This window comes from Emys orbicularis, chromosome 22 (genome assembly GCF_028017835.1).
Source record: "Emys orbicularis isolate rEmyOrb1 chromosome 22, rEmyOrb1.hap1, whole genome shotgun sequence".
NCBI classification, from domain to species: Eukaryota; Metazoa; Chordata; order Testudines; family Emydidae; genus Emys; species Emys orbicularis.
The window spans coordinates 825,066-845,624 of NC_088704.1; the positions used below are offsets into that span (position 1 = coordinate 825,066).

Sequence of the window (20,559 nt, forward strand, 5' to 3'; positions counted from 1 at the left end):
GCCGACATGTGACCTAGCAGCTGTAGGCAGGACCTGGCTGTCATCACCGGGAACCTTACGATTGAGTCGATGAGCCCTTTCAGGGTCTTGAACCTGTCTGTGGGGAGAGAGGCCCTGGCCGACATTGCGTCCAAGACCGCCCCGATAAACTCTATGCGCTGGACCAGGACTAATATGGACTTGGTGTTGTTTACCAACAGGCCCAGGGCGGTGCATGTGGACAGGAGGAGTGCCACATGATCCCTCACCTGTGACCGGGAGGCGCCCCTGACTAGCCAGTTGTCCAGATAGGGGATTATCTGGACCCCCCGGCACCTGAGGTAGGCTGCTACTACCGACATGCACTTTGTAAAGACCCTGGGGGCAGTGGACAGACCAAATGGGAGGACCATGAATTGGTAGTGATTCTGTCCCACCACAAAACAGAGGAAGCGCCTGTGCCCCTCGAATATGTGGATGTGGAAGTACGCGTCCTGTAGATTGAGGGCTGTGTACCGACCCCCAGGATCCAGGGAGGGGATGATGGAGGCCAGGGAAACCATGCGAAACTTGAGTTTTACCAAGTACTGATTCAGACCTCGCAGGTCCAGTATGGGTCGGGATAAGGAAATACTGGGAGTAATACCACTTGCCAAGGAACTCCGTGGGCACCGCCTCTAACGCTCCTAGTTCCAGGAGCCACCCGACCTCCTGCTCAAGCAGACCCTGGTGAGATGGGCTCCAAGAAGGATGGGGGCAGCAGGTGGTTGGGCAGGTAGGAGATAAACTGGAGGGTGTAACCTCGGGAGATGGTGTTGAGGACCCAACGGTCCGAGGTGAGCCGTGACCATTCCGGGAGGAACGCACACAACCGATTGGAGAAAGGGAGCTTGATTGGGGGATCCCTGCTGAAAATTGGCGGGGTACCCCCGAGCATCCCGTCAAAACCGCCTTTTACCCACCTGCTTGCCCATAGAGGACCCAGGCTGGGGGGCAGGCCGGTATTGTCTTTGCAGACATTTTTTATAGTCCCATTGCTTCTTATGGGCGGCCTCGTATTTCGGGAGGGCTACCTGGGTGGGAGCCTGCTGTGGCTTGAACTTGGGTTTTGCCGGAGCAGGAACATAGAGGCCCAGGGTCTGGAGGGTCGTGCGGGAGTCTTTCATGCCGTGCAGCCTTGTGTCCATTTCCTCCGCGAACAGCGCCTTCCCGTCAAAAGGGAGATCCTGCATCGACGACTGCGCTTCGCTGGATAGCCCAGAAAGCAGAAGCCAGGACGCCCGTCTCATGGACACCGCTGAGGCAATGGACGGTGTGGCTGTGTCCGCTGCATCCGAAACAGTCTGCAGGGACGCCCTTGCGGCAGCTGCCCCATCCTCCACAAGCGCCTTAAACTCCTTTCTATCGCGCTCCCGGAGGGAGTCCTCGAACTTGGGGAGGGATCCCCAGAGATTAAACTCGTAGCGACCCAGGAGAGCTTGATGGTTTGCTACTCTCAACTGGAAGCTTGACGACGAATAAATTTTTCTCCCGAAAGCATCCAGCCTCCGAGAGTCTTTGTTCTTTGGGGTCGGGGCTGGCTGCCCGCCCCTGTCGCTCCCTGTGGTTGACCGACTCGACCACCAAGGAGTTGGGCGCCGGGTAGGTACACAAATACTCTTGCCCCTTAGTGGGCACAAAGTACTTGCGCTCCGCCTTCTTACAGATGGGAGCCAATGAGGCTGGTGTTTGCCACAGGGCACGTGAAAATTTTGCCACCCCTTCATGGAGCGGCAAGGCCACCCTGCCTGGTGCCGAGGGGGACAGAACATGGAGACTTAGAGCGGGATTCCAAGCGGGAACGGCGTTGACGGTCATGCCGCGACCGACTGCGGTACCGCCTTCGAGACGAGGACCGTCGGCGACGTCCACAACGGTCCCATCTGTGCTTGCTCCGTGAAGACGAGTGGTGCCGGGAGTCCCGATCGGATGGCACCCATCCAGACAGTCTAGCCGGCGTCGAGGGCGATCCACATAGACTGAGCCCTGAATGGTCACTGGGTGGTGAGTGGTGTCGAGAACATTCCCTCGACTGAGACCGGTACTGGGCCGGTGGCGACCCGAGCGGTGGCTTGCCTCCAGAGCGCAGGGCCGACATCGGCGGCGCTCCTGCCACCGACATGGACATGACGTCCTTAGCTGCCTGGAGGGCTTCAGGTGTAGATGGCATCCGGACATCCGGAGATGCCTGTTCTGAAGGGGCTGGGCTACTCCGCTCCGTGTGAGTCGGAGGCATAGGGCCCGATGGGGACCGAGGACTACCCGACATGTGCCTAGCCTCTGTCCCAGATTTCCTTCGATGTCATTGCGAAGAGGGAGTCTTTCCGGTCCTCTTGACATGCCCCGTGGAAGGGGAGCAGTGCCGACTAGTCGAAGGTACCGGAGGGTCTCCACATACTGACACCGCAGTGCCAGGTACCGGATCGGAGTGGCGTGCTGGGGTCGGGGCCAGCGCCGACTCCATCAGGATGGCCCGGAGTCTAATGTCCCTTTCTTTTTCAGTCCGAAGCTTGAATGACTTGCAGATCTTGCACCTTTCGCTGATATGGGTTTCTCCCAAGCAGCACAGACAGTCTGTGTGTGGGTCACTCATTGGCATAGAATGCCTACAGGAGCTGCACGACTTAAATCCTGGGGCACGGGGCATGCCCTGGCCCGGGCCCACTAACTAACTAAACTTTACTGAAAACTAAACTGCATACAAGTACTACTGAACGAACAGTTCTGGGGACAAGCTGCAGCAAGGCGGGAGCTAAGCAGTTCCGACGCACCTTCACTGGCGGCAAGAAGGAACTGAGGGTGGGGGGAGCGTGCAGCTCCCCTTATACTGTGCCAGGCAGGCGCCACTCCAGGGGTTGTGGGGGGCGCTCCCCCCCTACGGGTACTGCCAGGGGAAAAACTTCTGGCACCGGTGCATGTGGCGAGCACGCACACCTATTGTGGAATACACATGAGCAATCACTCGAAGAAGAACTGTTATGTCACATTCTGCTTTAAGGAATGTATTCTTGATCATTCACTACACAAACTTTACAGATTGGACATTATCTAGGCCTGAGCTCTGAATTCATTAATTTTAGATGGCCACAGCATATATACCTCTTACTTCACATTAAGTGGTTTGTTCAAAATTACCACAGTGATGGATCAACAAGGAGCTAAACTACAACTACAAGGATCAACATCAAGGACAGTATATAAACTGAGGTAAAACTTACCAATCTCACTGGCCTTTGCTCCACCACTGCTGCCCTTCCCCCAGCTGCCCAACTGGGCTTTAGGCACAAGCTGAATCTTCTCATCTATTGTGGACTGCAATACACATCAACACAGATGATCAAATACTCACAAATTGGAAAAATTTGCTCCTTACCTGTAAATGGATCTTTTCACATAACTCCACTTACTAATTCTGGTACAGCTGGTAAGACCCCTTATTAGCACAGAGGCACATTTCTAGTAGATTCTTGGAGATCAATCCTCAGCCTCTAAAAGGCAGGGGGTGTCTAAGCACACCCCAAATAGATGCTTCCAAAGCGTAAGTGTAAAACATCCAAGGGAAAGCAACCCTCACAAAGAGTAAGTGTAAAACATCTGTGAACTTCCTATCAATAAGATCAAAAGATCTTAACAGTAGTTTTAAAGAGGGAATACAGGATTGATGCATTAAGCATGTGAGAGACGACCATTTTGTGTGTAATGAATAAATGGTTTCCACTCACTATGAAATCTGCCAATCCTGGCATTGCTGGGAATTTGCAAGCAGCAAGGATCAGAACAGAGAAAGGCATGAAAAGAAAAGGTTTGTAGGATCTGGAGGGAAAAAGCAGTGTCTTACAAGAACAGGAAATCTGTTTTGTAATGATCAGCAAACAAATTTATTGACTACCAGGTTGTGATACTGCAGATCTCCTTGGAACAGCCTCTGTTTCTTTCTGCCCATGAAGCTGCCATGGAGATAGAGGTATGTACACTAACCACAGTAGAAGAGCTTCTCTCATCTGAGTTGTAAGCTTGAATATTAGCAGAATAAGTCCACCTCACTAGACAGGACTTTGGAGGCCTGCTGTACAATCTCCATAAAAGTCCGCAGAAAGATTTTATTCTGTCCTGGTCCTACTTTATAGGCCTCTTAACATTCAGGCACTAAAGGAAAATAGGGTGGCACAGATTAGGGCAAAAAATAATAATAAATAAATAAGAAATCATCCTAATAATGCAAAGGACCAAGTTCTCTTTCTTTGGATAGAAATTCCAAAGCTGTTCTCAGAACCATTTTGTCTAGAAAGAACTCTAGCAAAGCGGGGGGCGAGGGATAGCTCAGTGGGAGAGGGCCATTTAGGGATCTTTGAGCAGTAGGTTGGACTAGATGACCTCCTGAGGTCCCTTCTAACCCTAATATTCAATGATAATATTCTCTCTATATATATATATACTCAGACCCTGCGTCTGAGATTACTGTCACAAGAAATCCCACTTTGCTGGTAAGAATAACAAAAAGCCGCTCATCAGAGGCTCAGATGATGGTTGGGGCAAGATTTGCAGGATCAGATTCAAATTTATAACAGTTTATAGGAAGCTGAAAGGCCGATATGAGTCTCCTGATTGCACCCAGAAATCTACAAATAAAAAGTGAGTGTTCATTGCTCATTTCAAACCACAGACCCTCAAAGCTCTTGGTGCTGTCACCTATGATAAGCAGCAAGTAGAGGGAAAGCAACCCTCCCCTCCACAAAGAGTAGTTCAGTTGTGGAGAGAGGAGGTGGTGGAACACTGGAGAAGAAGTGGCAGTAGGGGGAGCTATGGCCAGTTTCCTTGGCAATGGAAACCAGATACCAGGGCTCAGACCTCTCCTGCACCAAGACTCTTGGTGCTTAAATCTTCCCTGCCCAGGCAGCTCTTTAAAGCATTGCCAATTAAGAGAGGATGAAATGGAAAACCTGCTATCTTCTGAGGAAGAGGGTGTCCCTTCCCTCTTCTTCAGGGCCGGCTCCAGTTTTTTGGCCACCTCAAGCAAAAAAAAAAAGGGGGGGGGGGCGGAGTGCCACCCCTTGAAAAGTGCCGCCCCAAGCAGATGCTTGGAACGCTGGTGCCTAGAGCCAGCCCTGCTCTTCTTCCCTGTGTATTTGCAGAAGGGGAGTCCAAAAAACAGAATGAGAATCATGAAAGTACAGAAATACAAGGTGACATCCTGGGCCTCTTTCTGGAAGATCCAGAAGTGGACAGGATGGGGTTCAGAAAAAAAAAGTCTGGACAAGAGACAGAAAGATACAAGAGCCAATTATCAGAAAACTGTAGTCTAGAAGGAGCCTACTATCAGGCCTGAAGCAAAACTGAGAGAATACTGTGGACGCTATGTACTGAGAGTATGGTGGGGCACCTCTGCTTACAGAGGCTAGAAACTGAACTCCAAGAATCTTCCTGAGTTCTGCCTCCATGATAACCACAGGCAGGCCTTCCAAGGCATTTGAGAGGCCTTGTGGGATAGCTGCTTGATGTATTATTCCATGTCAAAGATAGTACCTGAATTCACATTCTCTTTTCAACTCAAGAAAATTTTGGATCAAAAAAGGATCATTATGAATCTTAAAAAATGTGTACTTATGTTGTCTTTCCTTAGTTCAAATAATCTTTGAACATTCAGAACCAATAACATTTGCTCAATGTTTTATTTACATTCAGCTCAGACCTGCCTCTCCAAAGATTTTACGAATTAAAACACCCTAGAAAAAAGAGTAAGGCAAGGTTCTGCACTGGTGCCTCTTTGTACCTATAAGCACCAAACCATCTCCTCCATAGATCTAAACAAACAAAAATTTCCCAAACTAATATCCAAGTAGCTTTGTCAACATTAAGTGACTCAGTCCATTGATACTTACCTTGGTGATTTTAAGGAATTTGGTGGGATCAAGCACACGACTATTCTTTGTCCCCTGAACAGTGTTCCATCCACCTTCATCTACCCTCTGGACACCTACAAAACCAACAAAGTCAATCAAAACCTCCTTAAAACTGGTTTCAGAGTAGCAGCCGTGTTAGTCTGTATCCGCAAAAAGAACAGGAGTACTTGTGGCATCTTAGAGACTAACAAATTTATTAGAGCAGAAGCTTTCATGGGCTACAGCCCACTTCTTTGGATGCATATAGAATGGAACATATATTGAGGAGATATATATACACACATACAGAGAGCATGAACAGGTGGGAGTTGTCTTACCAACTCTGAGAGGCCAATTAAGTAAGAGGAAAACAAACAAACAAACAAACAAAAAACTTTTGAAGTGATAATCAAGATAGCCCAGTACAGACAGTTTGATAAGAAGTGTGAGAATACTTACAAGGGGAGATAGATTCAATGTTTGTAATGGCTCAGCCATTCCCAGTCCTTATTCAATCCTAAATTGATTGTATCTAGTTTGCATATCAATTCCAGCTCAGCAGTCTCTCGTTGGAGTCTGTTTTTGAAGTTTTTCTGTTGTAAAATAGCCACCCGCAGGTCTGTCATTGGGAGAACACTTTAACCTGTCTGGTCATTCAATGACAGACCTGCGGGTGGCTAAGCATGAATTTTGGAGATGTAACCTAGATTAGATATTATAGAGGCATGGGATATTCAAAGACTATTGTATCAACTTTATAAACATTATGTATATCTTTCTGAGCTATGGATTGTATTCTGGCTCCATGGGGGAGTTGCAGGGGTTTCCTGCAGGAACTAACATCATTTGGGGGTAATTAATGAAAATTCCTAGGCAGGTGGCTCACCCCTTGGGAGAAATGGCACATGCTAGCTTGATGTGGTTAAAGATGGTTACCAAACAAAGAACTGAGAGCTGTAGAAAGTGGTCACCATGACATGGGAGGGAGTCACTCTCACTCAGTCCAAGAATTAGCATGACACTGTGACCAAGAGGGGCAGACATGCGGGAAGGGTTTGAAGTACTTTGTTTCTATCAGGGTTTTCATGTAGAAGATGGATTTGCCTAGTAAACTAAGACCTGCATGTGAGTTGTTTACTGTTTTTAAGATAGGTTTTCTCTGTAATGCTTTTGTTCTGAATAATATTTTCTTTATGAAGGCTGACTGGCCACTGGTTAGTGCCTGTCATCGCCCAGAAAGAAAGCAGAGGTGCAGATGCTGAACTAAACTTAGACCAGCTGGGATAATAACAGTGGAATTGCATGAGGAATTGCAGCCAAATTTCTGGTCTAGAGGGAGAGTCATAGACCTCCGCCCTGAGCAAGGTGATAGTTAGAAGCATGAGACCTAAGTGGAGTGCTCTTAAGGAGGCCACCTGAAGAGGTCAGAGGTGCAGTTACCTCAGGAACTGTGGCACATGTAGATTATTAATTGTTGTATTATAAACAGGCCTGAGAAAAAAACACCACAATTTTGAAGGGCAAACATTTGTGATATTTCCCCGCCCTCCCAGTCTCAGCAGTTTCAATGAGACAACTCAGTGCTGGGATAACCAAGTGTGATGCTCCTGAAATCAAAAGGATCCGGACCTGCTTTTAGCACAGCTGATTTTGGTACAATAGCTCAGAAAGGTATGAACAGCCTCTATTCATCTCAATGGGTGTTTAAGTTTGATGCCTAACAACAATTTAAGGTCAGGCTATCACACCCTTTCACACACTGAATTGCATCTTACTATGGGAGTACTCCCGTTTATTGAAATCACAGTATTCATGAAGTAAGATGCTACTCAATGTGAGTAAGACAGGCAGAATGTGACTCCTAAATAGTAATTATAATACTCTGAGATCCCTGTGAAGCCCTAGAGAAGTGCAGTGCTTCACATAAATGTAACATTTAAGCATCAACCACCCATATGGTGTAATTACAATTTTACAAATAAGGAAACTGAGGCATTTAGGAACTTAAGGGATTTTCCCCAAAAAAACACACATAGGAAGTCAATGCAGAGCAGGCAACAGAACCAGATTTCCATGAGACCCTCTTTGTCAACAATGTTAGCAATTTCATCAGTGATCATTTTAGCAGGAGAAACCAGCTTCTCTGGGAGGGTGGATGGTGCTTGACATTGCAGAGGGATGTTGGAGAAAGTATCCTCAGATTTTCCGCCTCTTCCAATCTCATTCATGTCCGTGACAGAAATTCCTTAACAGATTTGTGCCTTTTTGATATGATTTTGAACAGTGAAATGAGAGCTAATTTGTGTGGTTCTTTACCTGGTCTTCTCTTCTCTTTGGTCATGAGTTGCTGGACCTTTCTCTGCTCTTCTTGCTCTTCAATTTTTGCTTCTTTATGAATCTGCTCAATAGTCTTGGGGCCTTGATCTGCTCTCCGGGATACCCAGTTGCACTGTATAAGGCAGTACACAAGAACCTAAAATGAGTTCTATGGCATTTACAGAGAAGCCTAGTAAATGTGATATCAAGGACATGGTGAGAGTAAGGTTGTAAAAGTGGCTTACACAGTTCAATAGCTAGCTTCTCAGTAATCTTCTCGCCCTTAGGATATGTTTACTCTGTAATTAGATACCAAATGCTGGCCCGTGCCAGCTGACTTGGGCTCGCGGCCTTAGGCTGCAGGGCTGTTTAACTGACATGAAGACATTCTGACTCAGGATGAAGCCCAAACTCTGGGACCCTCTCACTTCGCAGGGTCCCCCTAGTGCTTGGGCTCCAGCCTGAGCTCAAACATCTACACTGCAATTAAACAGCCCTATGAGCCCAAATCAGCTGGCACAGACCAGCCATGGGTTTTTAATTGCAGAATAGACATACCCTTACATACATTTACAGCAGCATGTAGAGTACAAGCCCAATATGTGTAGCTACATGCTGCAGTGAAAGGCTCAAGAAGCTCTCCACTGCCAGAGCCTTTTACTGCGATGAGGAAAGGCTCTTTCAGGGGGAAGACAGCGGAGAGCTACCAGAACCTTTTCCTGATGCCGAGTCTTTCTCCCCTGCCTCAGCCTTTCACTTTGTGGGGAAAGGCTGCGGCAGCAGGGAGGCAGCAGGACGCTGCACTGCTAAAAATAACACTGTAGATGTGGGAGGCACTGCTTGGGCATGTACCTAGCCCAGGTAGGGTATATATCCTCGGGCTTCAGTCATGTAGGGCACTCTATTCTACTCTACATACATAAGCTGTGCCTCACTGTCTACACTGCTATTTATATCTGTGTTAGCTGGGCGTGCAGTGTCTGTACTCTATATGTCACTGTTAGTATCTTTAGAGTACATGTATCTTTAGATTAGAAGGACCACCAGTGAAAAGGATGCTGTGGAGCTGGGTCACCTAACCCATACCCCATTTCTAGCCTCAGACTTACAATAGTAGAATGTATATATAATGCAAGAATATATCATTGAATTTGGCTTCTGTAACAAGGATCCACCTTCATAAAAGAACACGACTGACATAACATGCAAGGCTGCTTTAACCACTTGTGCTATAAAAGTCTTCAGATCATTATCTTTTCTATCCTATGCAGCATAACTGAATACCAACTTGATCCAAAAGAGCAGTAATAGCTGTATTTTTGTGGAAAACTGATTTGCCAGTTATTCCAAGACTCAATATATACTAACGTGAGACAGTTTACCTGGACCTGAATCAATAGGGGCTGGAATAACTTGCTTTGAGAAATGCTACCCCACACTATAAAAGAATCTAATATGGGCCAAACGGGAACTCTTTGGGAAAAAAAGTGGAACCTTTATGCACAAGAAAAAATTAGGCGATTGATGCTGTCACTAGACCCCATACTATACAGATTCATCTACCCCAAAACACCAAGGATCCAAATATACCATGGTTGTTTCTTGACCTGGCTACAACCTGTTTACAATTTTTTAGTGTAGATGACCTCTATTATACTCTGTAACGGCGTTAAAGCCCAGGTTATGTATTAAGCTTTAGTCTGGCTACGTTTTTAGATTTTTTTACATTTTTAGTTTAGATTGGACTCATCCTCACTAACTTTCAGACAAGTTTGGAACCAGTTATTGATATGGCCAGCTCTAAAGGTAATTTGTGTCCACACGCAATATGGTTAATAAGTAAAACCCCCTATAAGACCCTTCCTTATTATGAACCTTTGGGTATAACAAACCTGGTCCCTGGATCCCAACTACAGTAAGTACTCTATTGTAAAAAAAAACCCCAACAATTTTTATCCCGCATCATACGTTGAGACCAAGGGCAGAAACTAAGGAGTAGGCCCCTATCCCACCTCCCCCTGCCAAGGGCTGAAGCCGGAGCCCCAGTGCGCAGGGTTGAAGCCTGGAGCCCCAAACCCACCATGCAGGGCTGACAGCCCAAAGGCCCGCCCCCGTGCAAGGCTTGACAGCCCGGAGCCCTAACACCATTGCTGTGCAGGGCTGACAGCCTGAAGCCCCAACCCCACTGCCATGCAGGGCTGACAGCCCCGAGCCCAGCCGCAGCCGTGCATGGCTGACAGCTCGGAGCCCCAGCCCCAGCCATGCAGGGCAGACAGCCTGAAGCCCCAGACAGACCAAGTCCCAGTCCCTCTGCCCATTTTTTTTAATTGTCCTTTTGCTATAAACTGTTCAGGGAGGACAGGCAGGGCAGAAAAGGTGGGGGAGTTACATTGTATGTAAGAGAGCAGTATGACTGCTCAGAGCTCCAGTATGAAACTGCAGAAAAACCTGAGAGTCTCTAGATTAAGTTTAGAAGTGTGAGCAACAAGCAGGATGACCAGATGTCCCCATTTTATAGGGACAGTCCTGATATTTGGGGCTTTTTTTTTTATGGGCGCCTATTACGCCCCACCCCCGTCCCGATTTTTCACACTTGCTATCTGGTCACCCTAGCAACAAGGGTGATGTCGTGGTGGGAATCTGCTATAGACCACCCGACCAGGGGGATGAGGTGGATGAGGCTTTCTTCCGGCAACTAACAGAAGTTACTAGATCACAGGCCCTGGTTCTCATGGGGGACTTCAATCACCCTGATATCTCCTGGGAGAGCAATATAGCGGTGCACAGACAATCCAGGAAGTTTTTGGAAAGCGTAGGGGACAATTTCCTGGTGCAAGTGCTGGAGGAACCAACTAGGGGCAGAGATCTTCTTGACCTGCTGCTCACAAACAGGGAAGAATTAGTAGGGGAAGCAAAAGTGGATGAGAACCTGGGAGGCAGTGACCATGAGATGGTCGAGTTCAGGATCCTGATACAAGAAAGAAAGGAGAGCAGGACCCTGGACTTCAGAAAAGCAGACTTTGACTCCCTCAGGGAACTGATGGGCAGGATCCCCTGGGAGAATAACATGAGGGGGAAAGGAGTCCAGGAGAGCTGGCTGTATTTTAAAGAATCCTTATTGAGGTTGCAGGAACCAACCATCCCGATGTGTAGAAAGAATAGTAAATATGGCAGGCGACCAGCTTGGCTTAACAGTGAAATCCTTGTTGATCTTAAACACAAAAAAGAAGCTTACAAGAAGTGGAAGATTGGACAAATGACCAGGGAGTAGTATAAACATATTGCTCAGGCATGCAGGAGTGAAATCAGGAAGGCCAAATCACACTTGGAGTTGCAGCTAGCAAGGGATGTTAAGAGTAACAAGAAGGGTTTCTACAGGTATGTTAGAAGAAGGTCAAGAAGGTGGTCAAGGAAAGTGTGGGCCCTTACTGAATGGGGGAGGCAACCTAGTGACAGAGGATGTGGAAAAAGCTAATGTACTCAATGCTTTTTTTGCCTCTGGCTTCACGAACAAGATCAGCTCCCAGACTACTGCACTGGGCAGCACAGTATGGGGAGGAGGTGATCAGCCCTCTGTGAAGAAAGAAGTGGTTCAGAACTATTTAGAAAAGCTGGACGAGCACAAGTCCATGGGGCCGGATGCGCTGCATCCGAGGGTGCTAAAGGAGTTGGCGGATGTGACTGCAGAGCCATTGCCATTATCTTTGAAAACTCATGGCGATCTGGGGAGGTCCCGGATGACTGGAAAAAGGCTAATGTAGTGCCCATCTTTAAAAAAGGGAAGGAGAAGGATCCGGGGAACTAAAGGCCAGTCAGCCTCACCTCAGTCCCTGGAAAAATCATGGAGCAGGTCCTCAAGGAATCAATTTTGAAGCACTTAGAGGAAGAGGAAAGTGATCAGGAACAGTCAGCATGGATTCACAAGGGCAAGTCATGCCTGACTAACCTAATTACCTTCTATGATGAGATAACTGGGTCTGTGGATGAGGGGAAAGCAGTGGACATGTTATTCCTTGACTTTAGCAAAGCTTTTGATACGGTCTCCCACAGTATTCTTGCCAACAAGTTAAAGAAGTATGGGCTGGATGAATGGACTATAAAGTGGACAGAAAGCTGGCTAGATCATCGAGCTCAACAGGTAGTGATCAATGGCTCCATGTCTAGTTGCCAGCCGGAATCAAGCGGAGTGCCCCAAGGGTCAGTCCTGGGGCCGGTTTTGTTCAATATCTTCATTAATGATCTGGAGGATGGCGTGGATTGCACCCTCAGCAAGTTTGCAGATGACACTAAACTGGGAGGAGTGGTAGATATGCTGGAGGGTAGGCACAGGACACAGAGGGACCTAGACAAATTGGAAGATTGGGCCAAAAGAAACCAACAAGGACAAGTGCAGAGTCCTGCACTTAGGATGGAAGAATCCCATGCACTGCTACAGACTCGGGACTGAGTGGCTAGGCAGCAGTTCTGCAGAAAAGGACCTAGGGGTTACAGTGGATGAGAAGCTGGATATGAGTCAACAGTGTGCCCTTGCTGCCAAGAAGGCTAACGGCATTTTGGGCTCTATAAGTAGAAGCATTGCCAGCAGATCGAGGGATGTGAACATTCCCCTCTATTTGGCATTGGTGAAGCCTTATCTGGAGTACTGTGTCCAGTTTTGGGCCTCACACTACAAGAAGGATGTGGAAAAATTGGAAAGAGTCCAGTAGAGGGCAACAAAAATGATTAGGGGGCTGGAGCACATGATTTATCAGGAAAGGCTGAGGGAACTGGGATGATTTAGTCTGCAGAAGAGAAGAATGAGGGGGGATTTGATAGCTGCTTTCAACTACCTGAAAGAGGGTTCCAAAGAGGATGAATCTAGACTGTTCTTAGTGGTAGCAGATGACAGAATAAGGAGTAATGGTCTCAAATTGCAATGGGGGAGGTTTAGGTTGGATATTAGGAAAAACTTTTTCACTAGGAGGGTGGTGAAGCACTGGAATGGATTACCTAGGGAGGTGGTGGAATCTCCTTCCTTAGAGGTTGTTAAGGTCGGGGAGGGATAGCTCAGTGGTTTGAGCATTGGCCTGCTAAACCCAGAGTTGTGAGTTCAATCCTTGAGAGGGCCATTTAGGGATCTGGGGCAAAAATCTGTCTGGGGATTGGTCCTGCTTTGAGAAGCAGGTTGGACTAGATGACCTCCTGAGGTCCCTTCCAACCCTGCTATTCTATGATAACAAACCCCTGGCTACAATGAACAAAAGGCTTAAGAACATAAGAACGGCCGTACTGGGTCAGACCAAAGGTCCATCTAGCCCAGTATCCTGTCTACTGACAGTGGCCATTGCCAGGTGCTCCAGAGGGAGTGAACCTAACAGGTAATGATCAAGTGATCTGTCTCCTGCCATCCATCTCCACCCTCTGACAAACATAGTCTAGGGACACCATTCCTTACCTATTGTGGCTAATAGCCATTCATGGACTTAACCTCCATGAATTTATCCAGTTCTCTTTTAAACCCTGTTATAGTCCTAGCCTTCACAACCTCCTCAGGTAAGGAGTTCCACAAGTTGACCATGCGCTGTGTGAAGAAGAACTTCCTTTTATTTGTTTTAAACCTGCTGCCTATTAATTTCATTTGGTGACCCCTAGTTCTTGTATTATGGGAATAAGTAAATAACTTTTCCTTATCTACTTTCTCTACATCACTCATAATTTTATATACCTCTATCATATCCCCCCTTCGTCTCCTCTTTTCCAAGCTGAAAAGTCCTAGCCTCTTTAATCTCTCCTCATATGGGACCCTCTCCAAACCCCTAATCATTTTAGTTGCCCTTCTCTGAACCTTTTCTAGTGCCAGTATATATTTTTTGAGATGAGGGGACCACATCTGTATGCATTATCCATTGATTTATATAAGGGCAATAATATATTCTCCGTCTTATTCTCTATCCCCTTTTTAATGATTCCTAACATCCTGTTTGCTTTTTTGACTGCCTCTGCACACTGCGTGGTCATCTTCAGAGAACTATCCACGATGACTCCAAGATCTTTTTCCTGATTTGTTGTCGCTAAATTAGCCCCCATCATATTGTATGTATAGTCGGGGTTATTTTTTCCAATGTGCATTACTTTACATTTATCCACATTAAATTTCATTTGCCATTTTGTTGCCCAATCACTTAGTTTTGTGAGATCTTTTTGAAGTTCTTCACCGTCTGCTTTGGTCTTAACTATCTTCAGCACTTTAGTGTCATCTGCAAACTTTGCCACCTCACTTTTTACCCCTTTCTCCAGATCATTTATGAATAAGTTGAATAGAATTGGTCCTAGGACTGACCCTTGGGGAAGACTACTGGTTACCCCTCTCCATTCTGAGAATTTACCATTAATTCCTACCCTTTGTTCCCTGTCTTTTAACCAGTTCTCAATCCATGAAAGGACCTTCCCTTTTATCCCATGACAACTTAATTTACGTATGAGCCTTTGGTGAGGAACCTTGTCAAAGGCTTTCTGGAAATCTAAGTACACTATGTCCACTGGATCCCCCTTGTCCACAAGTTTGTTGACCCTATCAAAGAACTCTAATAGATTAAAGCAACAGAGGGTCCTGTGGCACCTTTAAGACTAACAGAAGTATTGGGAGCATAAGCTTTCGTGGGTAAGAACCTCACTTCTTCAGATGCAAGCGAGTGTCTAATAGACACTCTAATAGAGTGTCTACCCGTCTAATAGATTAGTAAGACACGATTTCCCTTTACAGAAACCATGTTGACTTTTGCCCAACAATTTATGTTCTTCTATGTGTCTGACAATTTTATTCTTTACTATTGTTTCGACTAATTTGCCCGGTACCGACATTAGACTTACTGGTCTGTAATTGCCGCGATCACCTCTAGAGCCCTTTTTAAATATTGGCGTTACATTAGCTATCTTCTAGTCGTTGGGTACAGAAGCAGATTTAAAGGACAGGTTACAAACCCTAGTTAATAGTTCTGCAATTTCACATTTGAGTTCTTTGAGAACTCTTGGGTGAAGGCCATCTGGTCCCATTGGCTTGTTACTGTTAAGTTTATCAATTAATTCCAAAACCTCTTCTCGTGACACTTCAATCTGTGACAGTTCCTCAGATTTGTCACCTACAAAAGCCGGCTCAGGTTTGGGAATCTCCCTAACATCCTCAGCCGTGAAGACCGAAGCAAAGAATTTGTTTAGTTTCTCCGCAATGACTTTATTGTCTTTAAGCGCTCGTTTTCTATCTCTATCATCGAGGGGCCCCACTGGTTGTTTAGCAGGCTTCCTGCTTCTGATGTACTTTAAAAACATTTTGTTATTACCTTTTGAGTTTTTGGCTAGCCGTTCTTCAAAGTCCTCTTTGGCTTTTCTTATTACATTTTTACACTTAATTTAGCAGTGTTTATGCTCCTTTCTATTTACCTCACTAGGATTTGACTTCCTCTTTTTAAAGGAAGACTTATTATCTCTTACTGCTTCTTTTACATGGTTGTTAAGCCACTGTGGCTCTTTTTTAGTTTTTTTACCGTGTTTCTTAATTTGGGGTATACATTTAAGTTGGGCCTCTATTATGGTGTCTTTAAAAAGCGCCCATGCAGCTTGCAGGGATTTCACTTTAGTCACTGTACCTTTTAATTTCTGTTTAACTAACCAACTCATTTTTGCATAGTTCCCATTTTTTGAAATTAAATGCCACAGTGTTGGGCTGTTGAGATGTTCTTCCCACCACAGGGATGTTGAATGTTATTATATAATGGTCACTATTTCCAAGCGGTCCTGTTATTATTACCTCTTGGACCAGCTCCTGCACTCCACTCAGGACTAAATCTAGAGTTGCCTCTCCCCTTGTGGGTTCCCGTACCAGCTGCTCCAAGAAGCAGTCATTTAAAGTATCGAGAAATTTTGTCTCAGCATTTCGTCTTGAGGTGACATGTTCCCAGTCAATATGGGGATAATTAAAATCCCCCAGTATTATTGAGTTCTTAATTTTGATAGCCTCTCTAATTTCCCTTAGCATTTCATCCTCACTATCACTGTCCTGGTCAGGTGGTCGATAATAGATCCCTAATGTTATATTCTTATTAGAGCATGAAATTTCTATCCATAGAGATTCTATGGAACATGTGGATTCACTTAAGATTTTTACTTCATTTGATTCTACATTTTCTTTCACATATAGTGCCACTCTCCCCCCCCCCCGCACGACCCGTTCTGTCCTTACGATATATTTTGTACCCCAGAATGATTGTGTCCCATTGATTGTCCTCAGTCCACCAGGTTTCTGTGATGCCTATTATATCAATATCCTCCTTTATCACGAGGAACTCTAGTTCACCCATCTTATTATTTAGACTTCTAGCATTTGTGTACAAGCACTTTAAAAACTTGTCACTGTTTATTTGTCTGCCCTTTTCTGATGCGTCCGATTCTTTATGTCAATGTTTCTCGTCTGATCTGGCCCTTACATTATCCTCCTCCAGCCTCTGCTCCTGACTAAAACCTAGAGAATCTCGATCAATAGACTCTCCTCTAAGAGAAGTCTGTGTCCGATCCACACGCTCCTCTGCAGCAGTCGGCTTTCCCCCATCTCCTAGTTTAAAAACTGCTCTACAACCTTTTGAATGTTTAGTGCCAGCAGTCTGGTTCCACTTTGGTTTAGGTGGAGCCCATCTCTCCTGTATAGGCTTGGATCCCAACAGGTTCATTATAGCGAGGGTATACTGTAATCATGGTAGCTAATCATATTATCATTCTTGCTAGCAGTACAGGCTGAGACATGTAACTTCCTGTAACAAACTGAGCACACTTTTTTTCCTGATGCATAGAGGGCTTCTGAAACCCTTGTGTAACCAGACTGGCTAGTCATCTCAATCCTCGGTGTGTTCAGAGCACCCCAGAGTGCTGCTGGTGTAGCTATGTGCTCATGTCCTCTGGGCACTCTGTCTCCAGTTCCAGCACTTTGAGACAGCTACCCAGAATGCATAGATACATACATGGTTAAGCAGAGCGCTAAGAATAGACACACAACAAGTGATACAAGTTTATGTTATTTAAAAAAAACCCAAAACCTACTTTGGACAAAAGCTGAGCTGTGTTTGTTGTAATCGGGTTGGATGAGTGTATCAAAAACTCGTTACAAAAACATGTCCGTATTTGCAGTGTAGACAGGACCTTAGTGTCCTAAACATGTGAAGCAATTAATCTGTCCACCAAACACTAATCTCTTAGCCCTCAATAAAGTGAGGCCGGGGAAGGGGGAAGGAGGAGTGCTTCTTACCTTTCAAATGACCAGATATCTGGGATGAGCAAAAAGGGTACAGATTTTCCTTTCACCATTACTACTACTGTAATCAATAATTATTACTCTCATTTGAGGGATATTCCATTACAGTAGTGCCAATGACCATGCTCTTTTACTTACTTCAGTGGGTACATACCAGCCTTAGGTCTATTACATCCTGAAGCATGAAACGAATCCTGGAGGACGTTTTTCTCTCTTTCACAATCTTCTCCATTTGATTAAAATACTGGTCCATACGGGGCTATAAAAAAGACACAAATGCCATCATCAACTCTCAGAAGAACATCGGAATGCAACTTTACCTGGGCAATCAATTTTGCCCCAGAGTAGTCTACTGATCATTGCCGCAATACACTGTATGATTGATTCAGGGATCTAGATTTGCTCTGTGTGAAAATGTGCATCAGGTCATGCACACTTTCATGCACGTACTGGACTTATGCGTGTATGGCCCAAAGAATGCTTACGTGATGGTTGGGGAATGAGGCTGGGATTCTACGGATCCCTGCCTAATTCACTACAAACTTTCAATATATTTTGACTACATAGATAAGTTACCACATCCATATGCACAACATCCTTTCAATCAGTTATGTTATCATTAAAAATAGTGCTATCATTTACTGACAAGAAAAGTGGTTTTTTTCCAAAGGCTTATAAATTTGGCCACACTAAAATCAATTTTCACCAGGACACTGAAAGGCACTTCTATTTATCAAGGGCTTGCCAAACTCTAAAATTACAACCCCCACCCATTTTGGAGCTAGAGCTGTTATAAAAAAAAGAAGTTGCAAGATTTTTTTTTTAATAACCAAAAAGTTTAATTTTTTCATTCCTCTCATTCAAAAACAGCGGAACATTTTCCTTCAGACTTAAAAAAAAAAATTAACTCTTGGGCATGGGTCAATCCTGGAAAATTTCATCCTTAAAAGGTGAAAGTTTCAGAAAGTGATGAGTGATGGAAAACAGATACTTAAACGGGAAATTTTCCAGCAACTTTAATTGTAACTATTGCTAGCATTTCAGCTACAATGATAATACTTAATAAAACGTTCTCCCTGTTATAGGGGGGGAACACAAGGGGTCAAATTCAACCCTGGTGTTGTAATTCTAATGAAGTTAATGAATTTGGCAGAAAGAGCATTAACATAAATAAGCAATGAGAATAGAAAATGCAATACAATAAGTACAGCCTACGAGCCCGATCCTGCTCCTAGGAAGTGAGGGTCTGTCTACACTACAATCAGAGGTGTGACTGCAGCACATGTTGACAGACGTAAGCTAGCTTTACTCTAGCTGGCTTGGGTATCAATAGCAGTGAAGCCACAGCAGCACAGGCTAGTCACCTGAGTACATTACAAGGATCACTGGTGGACTTGTACTTGGGTGGCTAGCCTGTACTGCTGCAGCTTCACTGCTGATGGTACCCAAGCTAGCAAGGTTAAAGCTAGCTCGGGTATGTCTACATGTGCTACAATCACACCTCCAATTGCAGTGTAGTCATACCCTTAGTGGCAGAACTCTTACCGATGTCAATAGTGCAGGATTGAAGCCTTGGGTGATGCAGCTAGTGTGTAGATGCTGAGATGGGGAGGAATTGAGGGAAAGTACTATTACTTACCCTATAGTAATTGAGGTTGTTCAAGATGTTGTAGTCAATGTGGATTCCATGTGCATGAGACCAGATTTCTTTTAATAGCTGTCTGCCGGGACCGCACATATATCCTATGCCTCCTTGTATTCCCATAGAGGGGTCATGGCCCTCCCTCAGTTCCTTTGCAATTCAAAGCCCATTTAGCTGAGGACTCTGAAAAGCGGGGATGAAGGGTGAGTCATGGGATCCACACTGACTACAACATCTCAAAGAGCCACAGTTACTGTACGGTAAGTAATTGTACTTTCTTCTTCTGATAAGAATATAGCAGTAGGGATATATTACCAACCACCTGACCACGATGGTGATAGTGACTGTGAAATGCTCAGGGAGTTTAGAGAGGCTATTAAAATTAAAAACTCAGTAATAATAATGGGGGATTTCAACTAGCCCCATATTGACTGGGTACATGTCACCTCAGGACGGGATGCAGCGATAAAGTTTCTTGACACCTTAAATGACTGCTTCTTGGAGTAGCTAATCCTGGAACCCACAAGAGGAGAGGCAATTCTTGATTTAGGCTTAAGTGGAGCACAGGATCTGGTCCAAGAGGTGAATATAGCTGGACTGCTTGGTAACAGTGACCATAATATAATTAAATTTAACATCCCTGTGGCAGGGAAAACACCACAGCAGCCCAACACTGTAGCATTTAATTTCAGAAAGGGGAACTACACAAAAATGAGGAGGTTAGTGAAACAGAAATTAAAAGGTACGGTGCCAAAAGTGAAATCCCTGCAAGCTGCATGGAAACTTTTTAAAGACACCATAATAGAAGCTCAACTTAAATGTATACCCCAAATTATAAAACATAGTAAGAGAACCAAAAAAGTGCCATCGTGGCTAAACAACAAAGTAAAAGAAGCAGTGAGAGGCAAAAAGGCATCCTTTAAAAAGTGAGGAAAATAGAAAGGAACATAAACTCTGGCAAATGAAGTCTAAAAATATCATTAGGAAGGCCAAAAAAGAATTTGAAGAACAGCTAGCCAAAGACTCAAAAAGTAATAGCAATTTTTTTTAAGTACACCAGAAGCAGGAAGCCTGCTAAACAACCAGTGGGGCCACTGGATGATCGAGATGCTAATGGAGCACTCAAAGGCGATAAAGCCATTGCGGAGAAATTAAATGAATTCATTGCATCGGACTTCACGGCTGAGGATGAATTCATGGCTGAGGAAAAATTCATTTAGTTTCTCCGCAATGGCTTTATCTCCTTCAGCATCTCGATCGTCCAGTGGCCTCACTGTTGTACCTTTTAATTTCTGTTTCACTAACCTCCTCCTGAAGCTCGTTCCTTTGCTGTGCTTTTGTTTTTTATTGGGGTATTTTTGGCTTTAACTTTAAAGAATGTTAAGTGTATCTAGTCCCCCTCACACTCCTCCCTCTCAACTCCCTCT

The 20,559-nt window shown here is 45.1% G+C and overlaps 1 protein-coding gene across 3 annotated transcripts in view; it reads right to left on the minus strand.

Moving 5' to 3' along the window:
* EIF4G3 (eukaryotic translation initiation factor 4 gamma 3) overlaps window positions 1–20,559 on the minus strand; it is a 437,959-nt gene that overhangs the window by 57,114 nt on the left and 360,286 nt on the right. For all 3 annotated transcript variants that reach the window (XM_065421392.1, XM_065421390.1, XM_065421391.1), the window contains 4 exons: window positions 17,645–17,749; window positions 8,214–8,346; window positions 5,898–5,992; window positions 3,237–3,330 (listed from right to left, as the gene is read on the minus strand). In XM_065421392.1, the coding sequence (XP_065277464.1) occupies window positions 3,237–3,330; window positions 5,898–5,992; window positions 8,214–8,346; window positions 17,645–17,749 (427 nt within the window). The remainder of the gene's footprint in view (window positions 1–3,236; window positions 3,331–5,897; window positions 5,993–8,213; window positions 8,347–17,644; window positions 17,750–20,559) is intronic.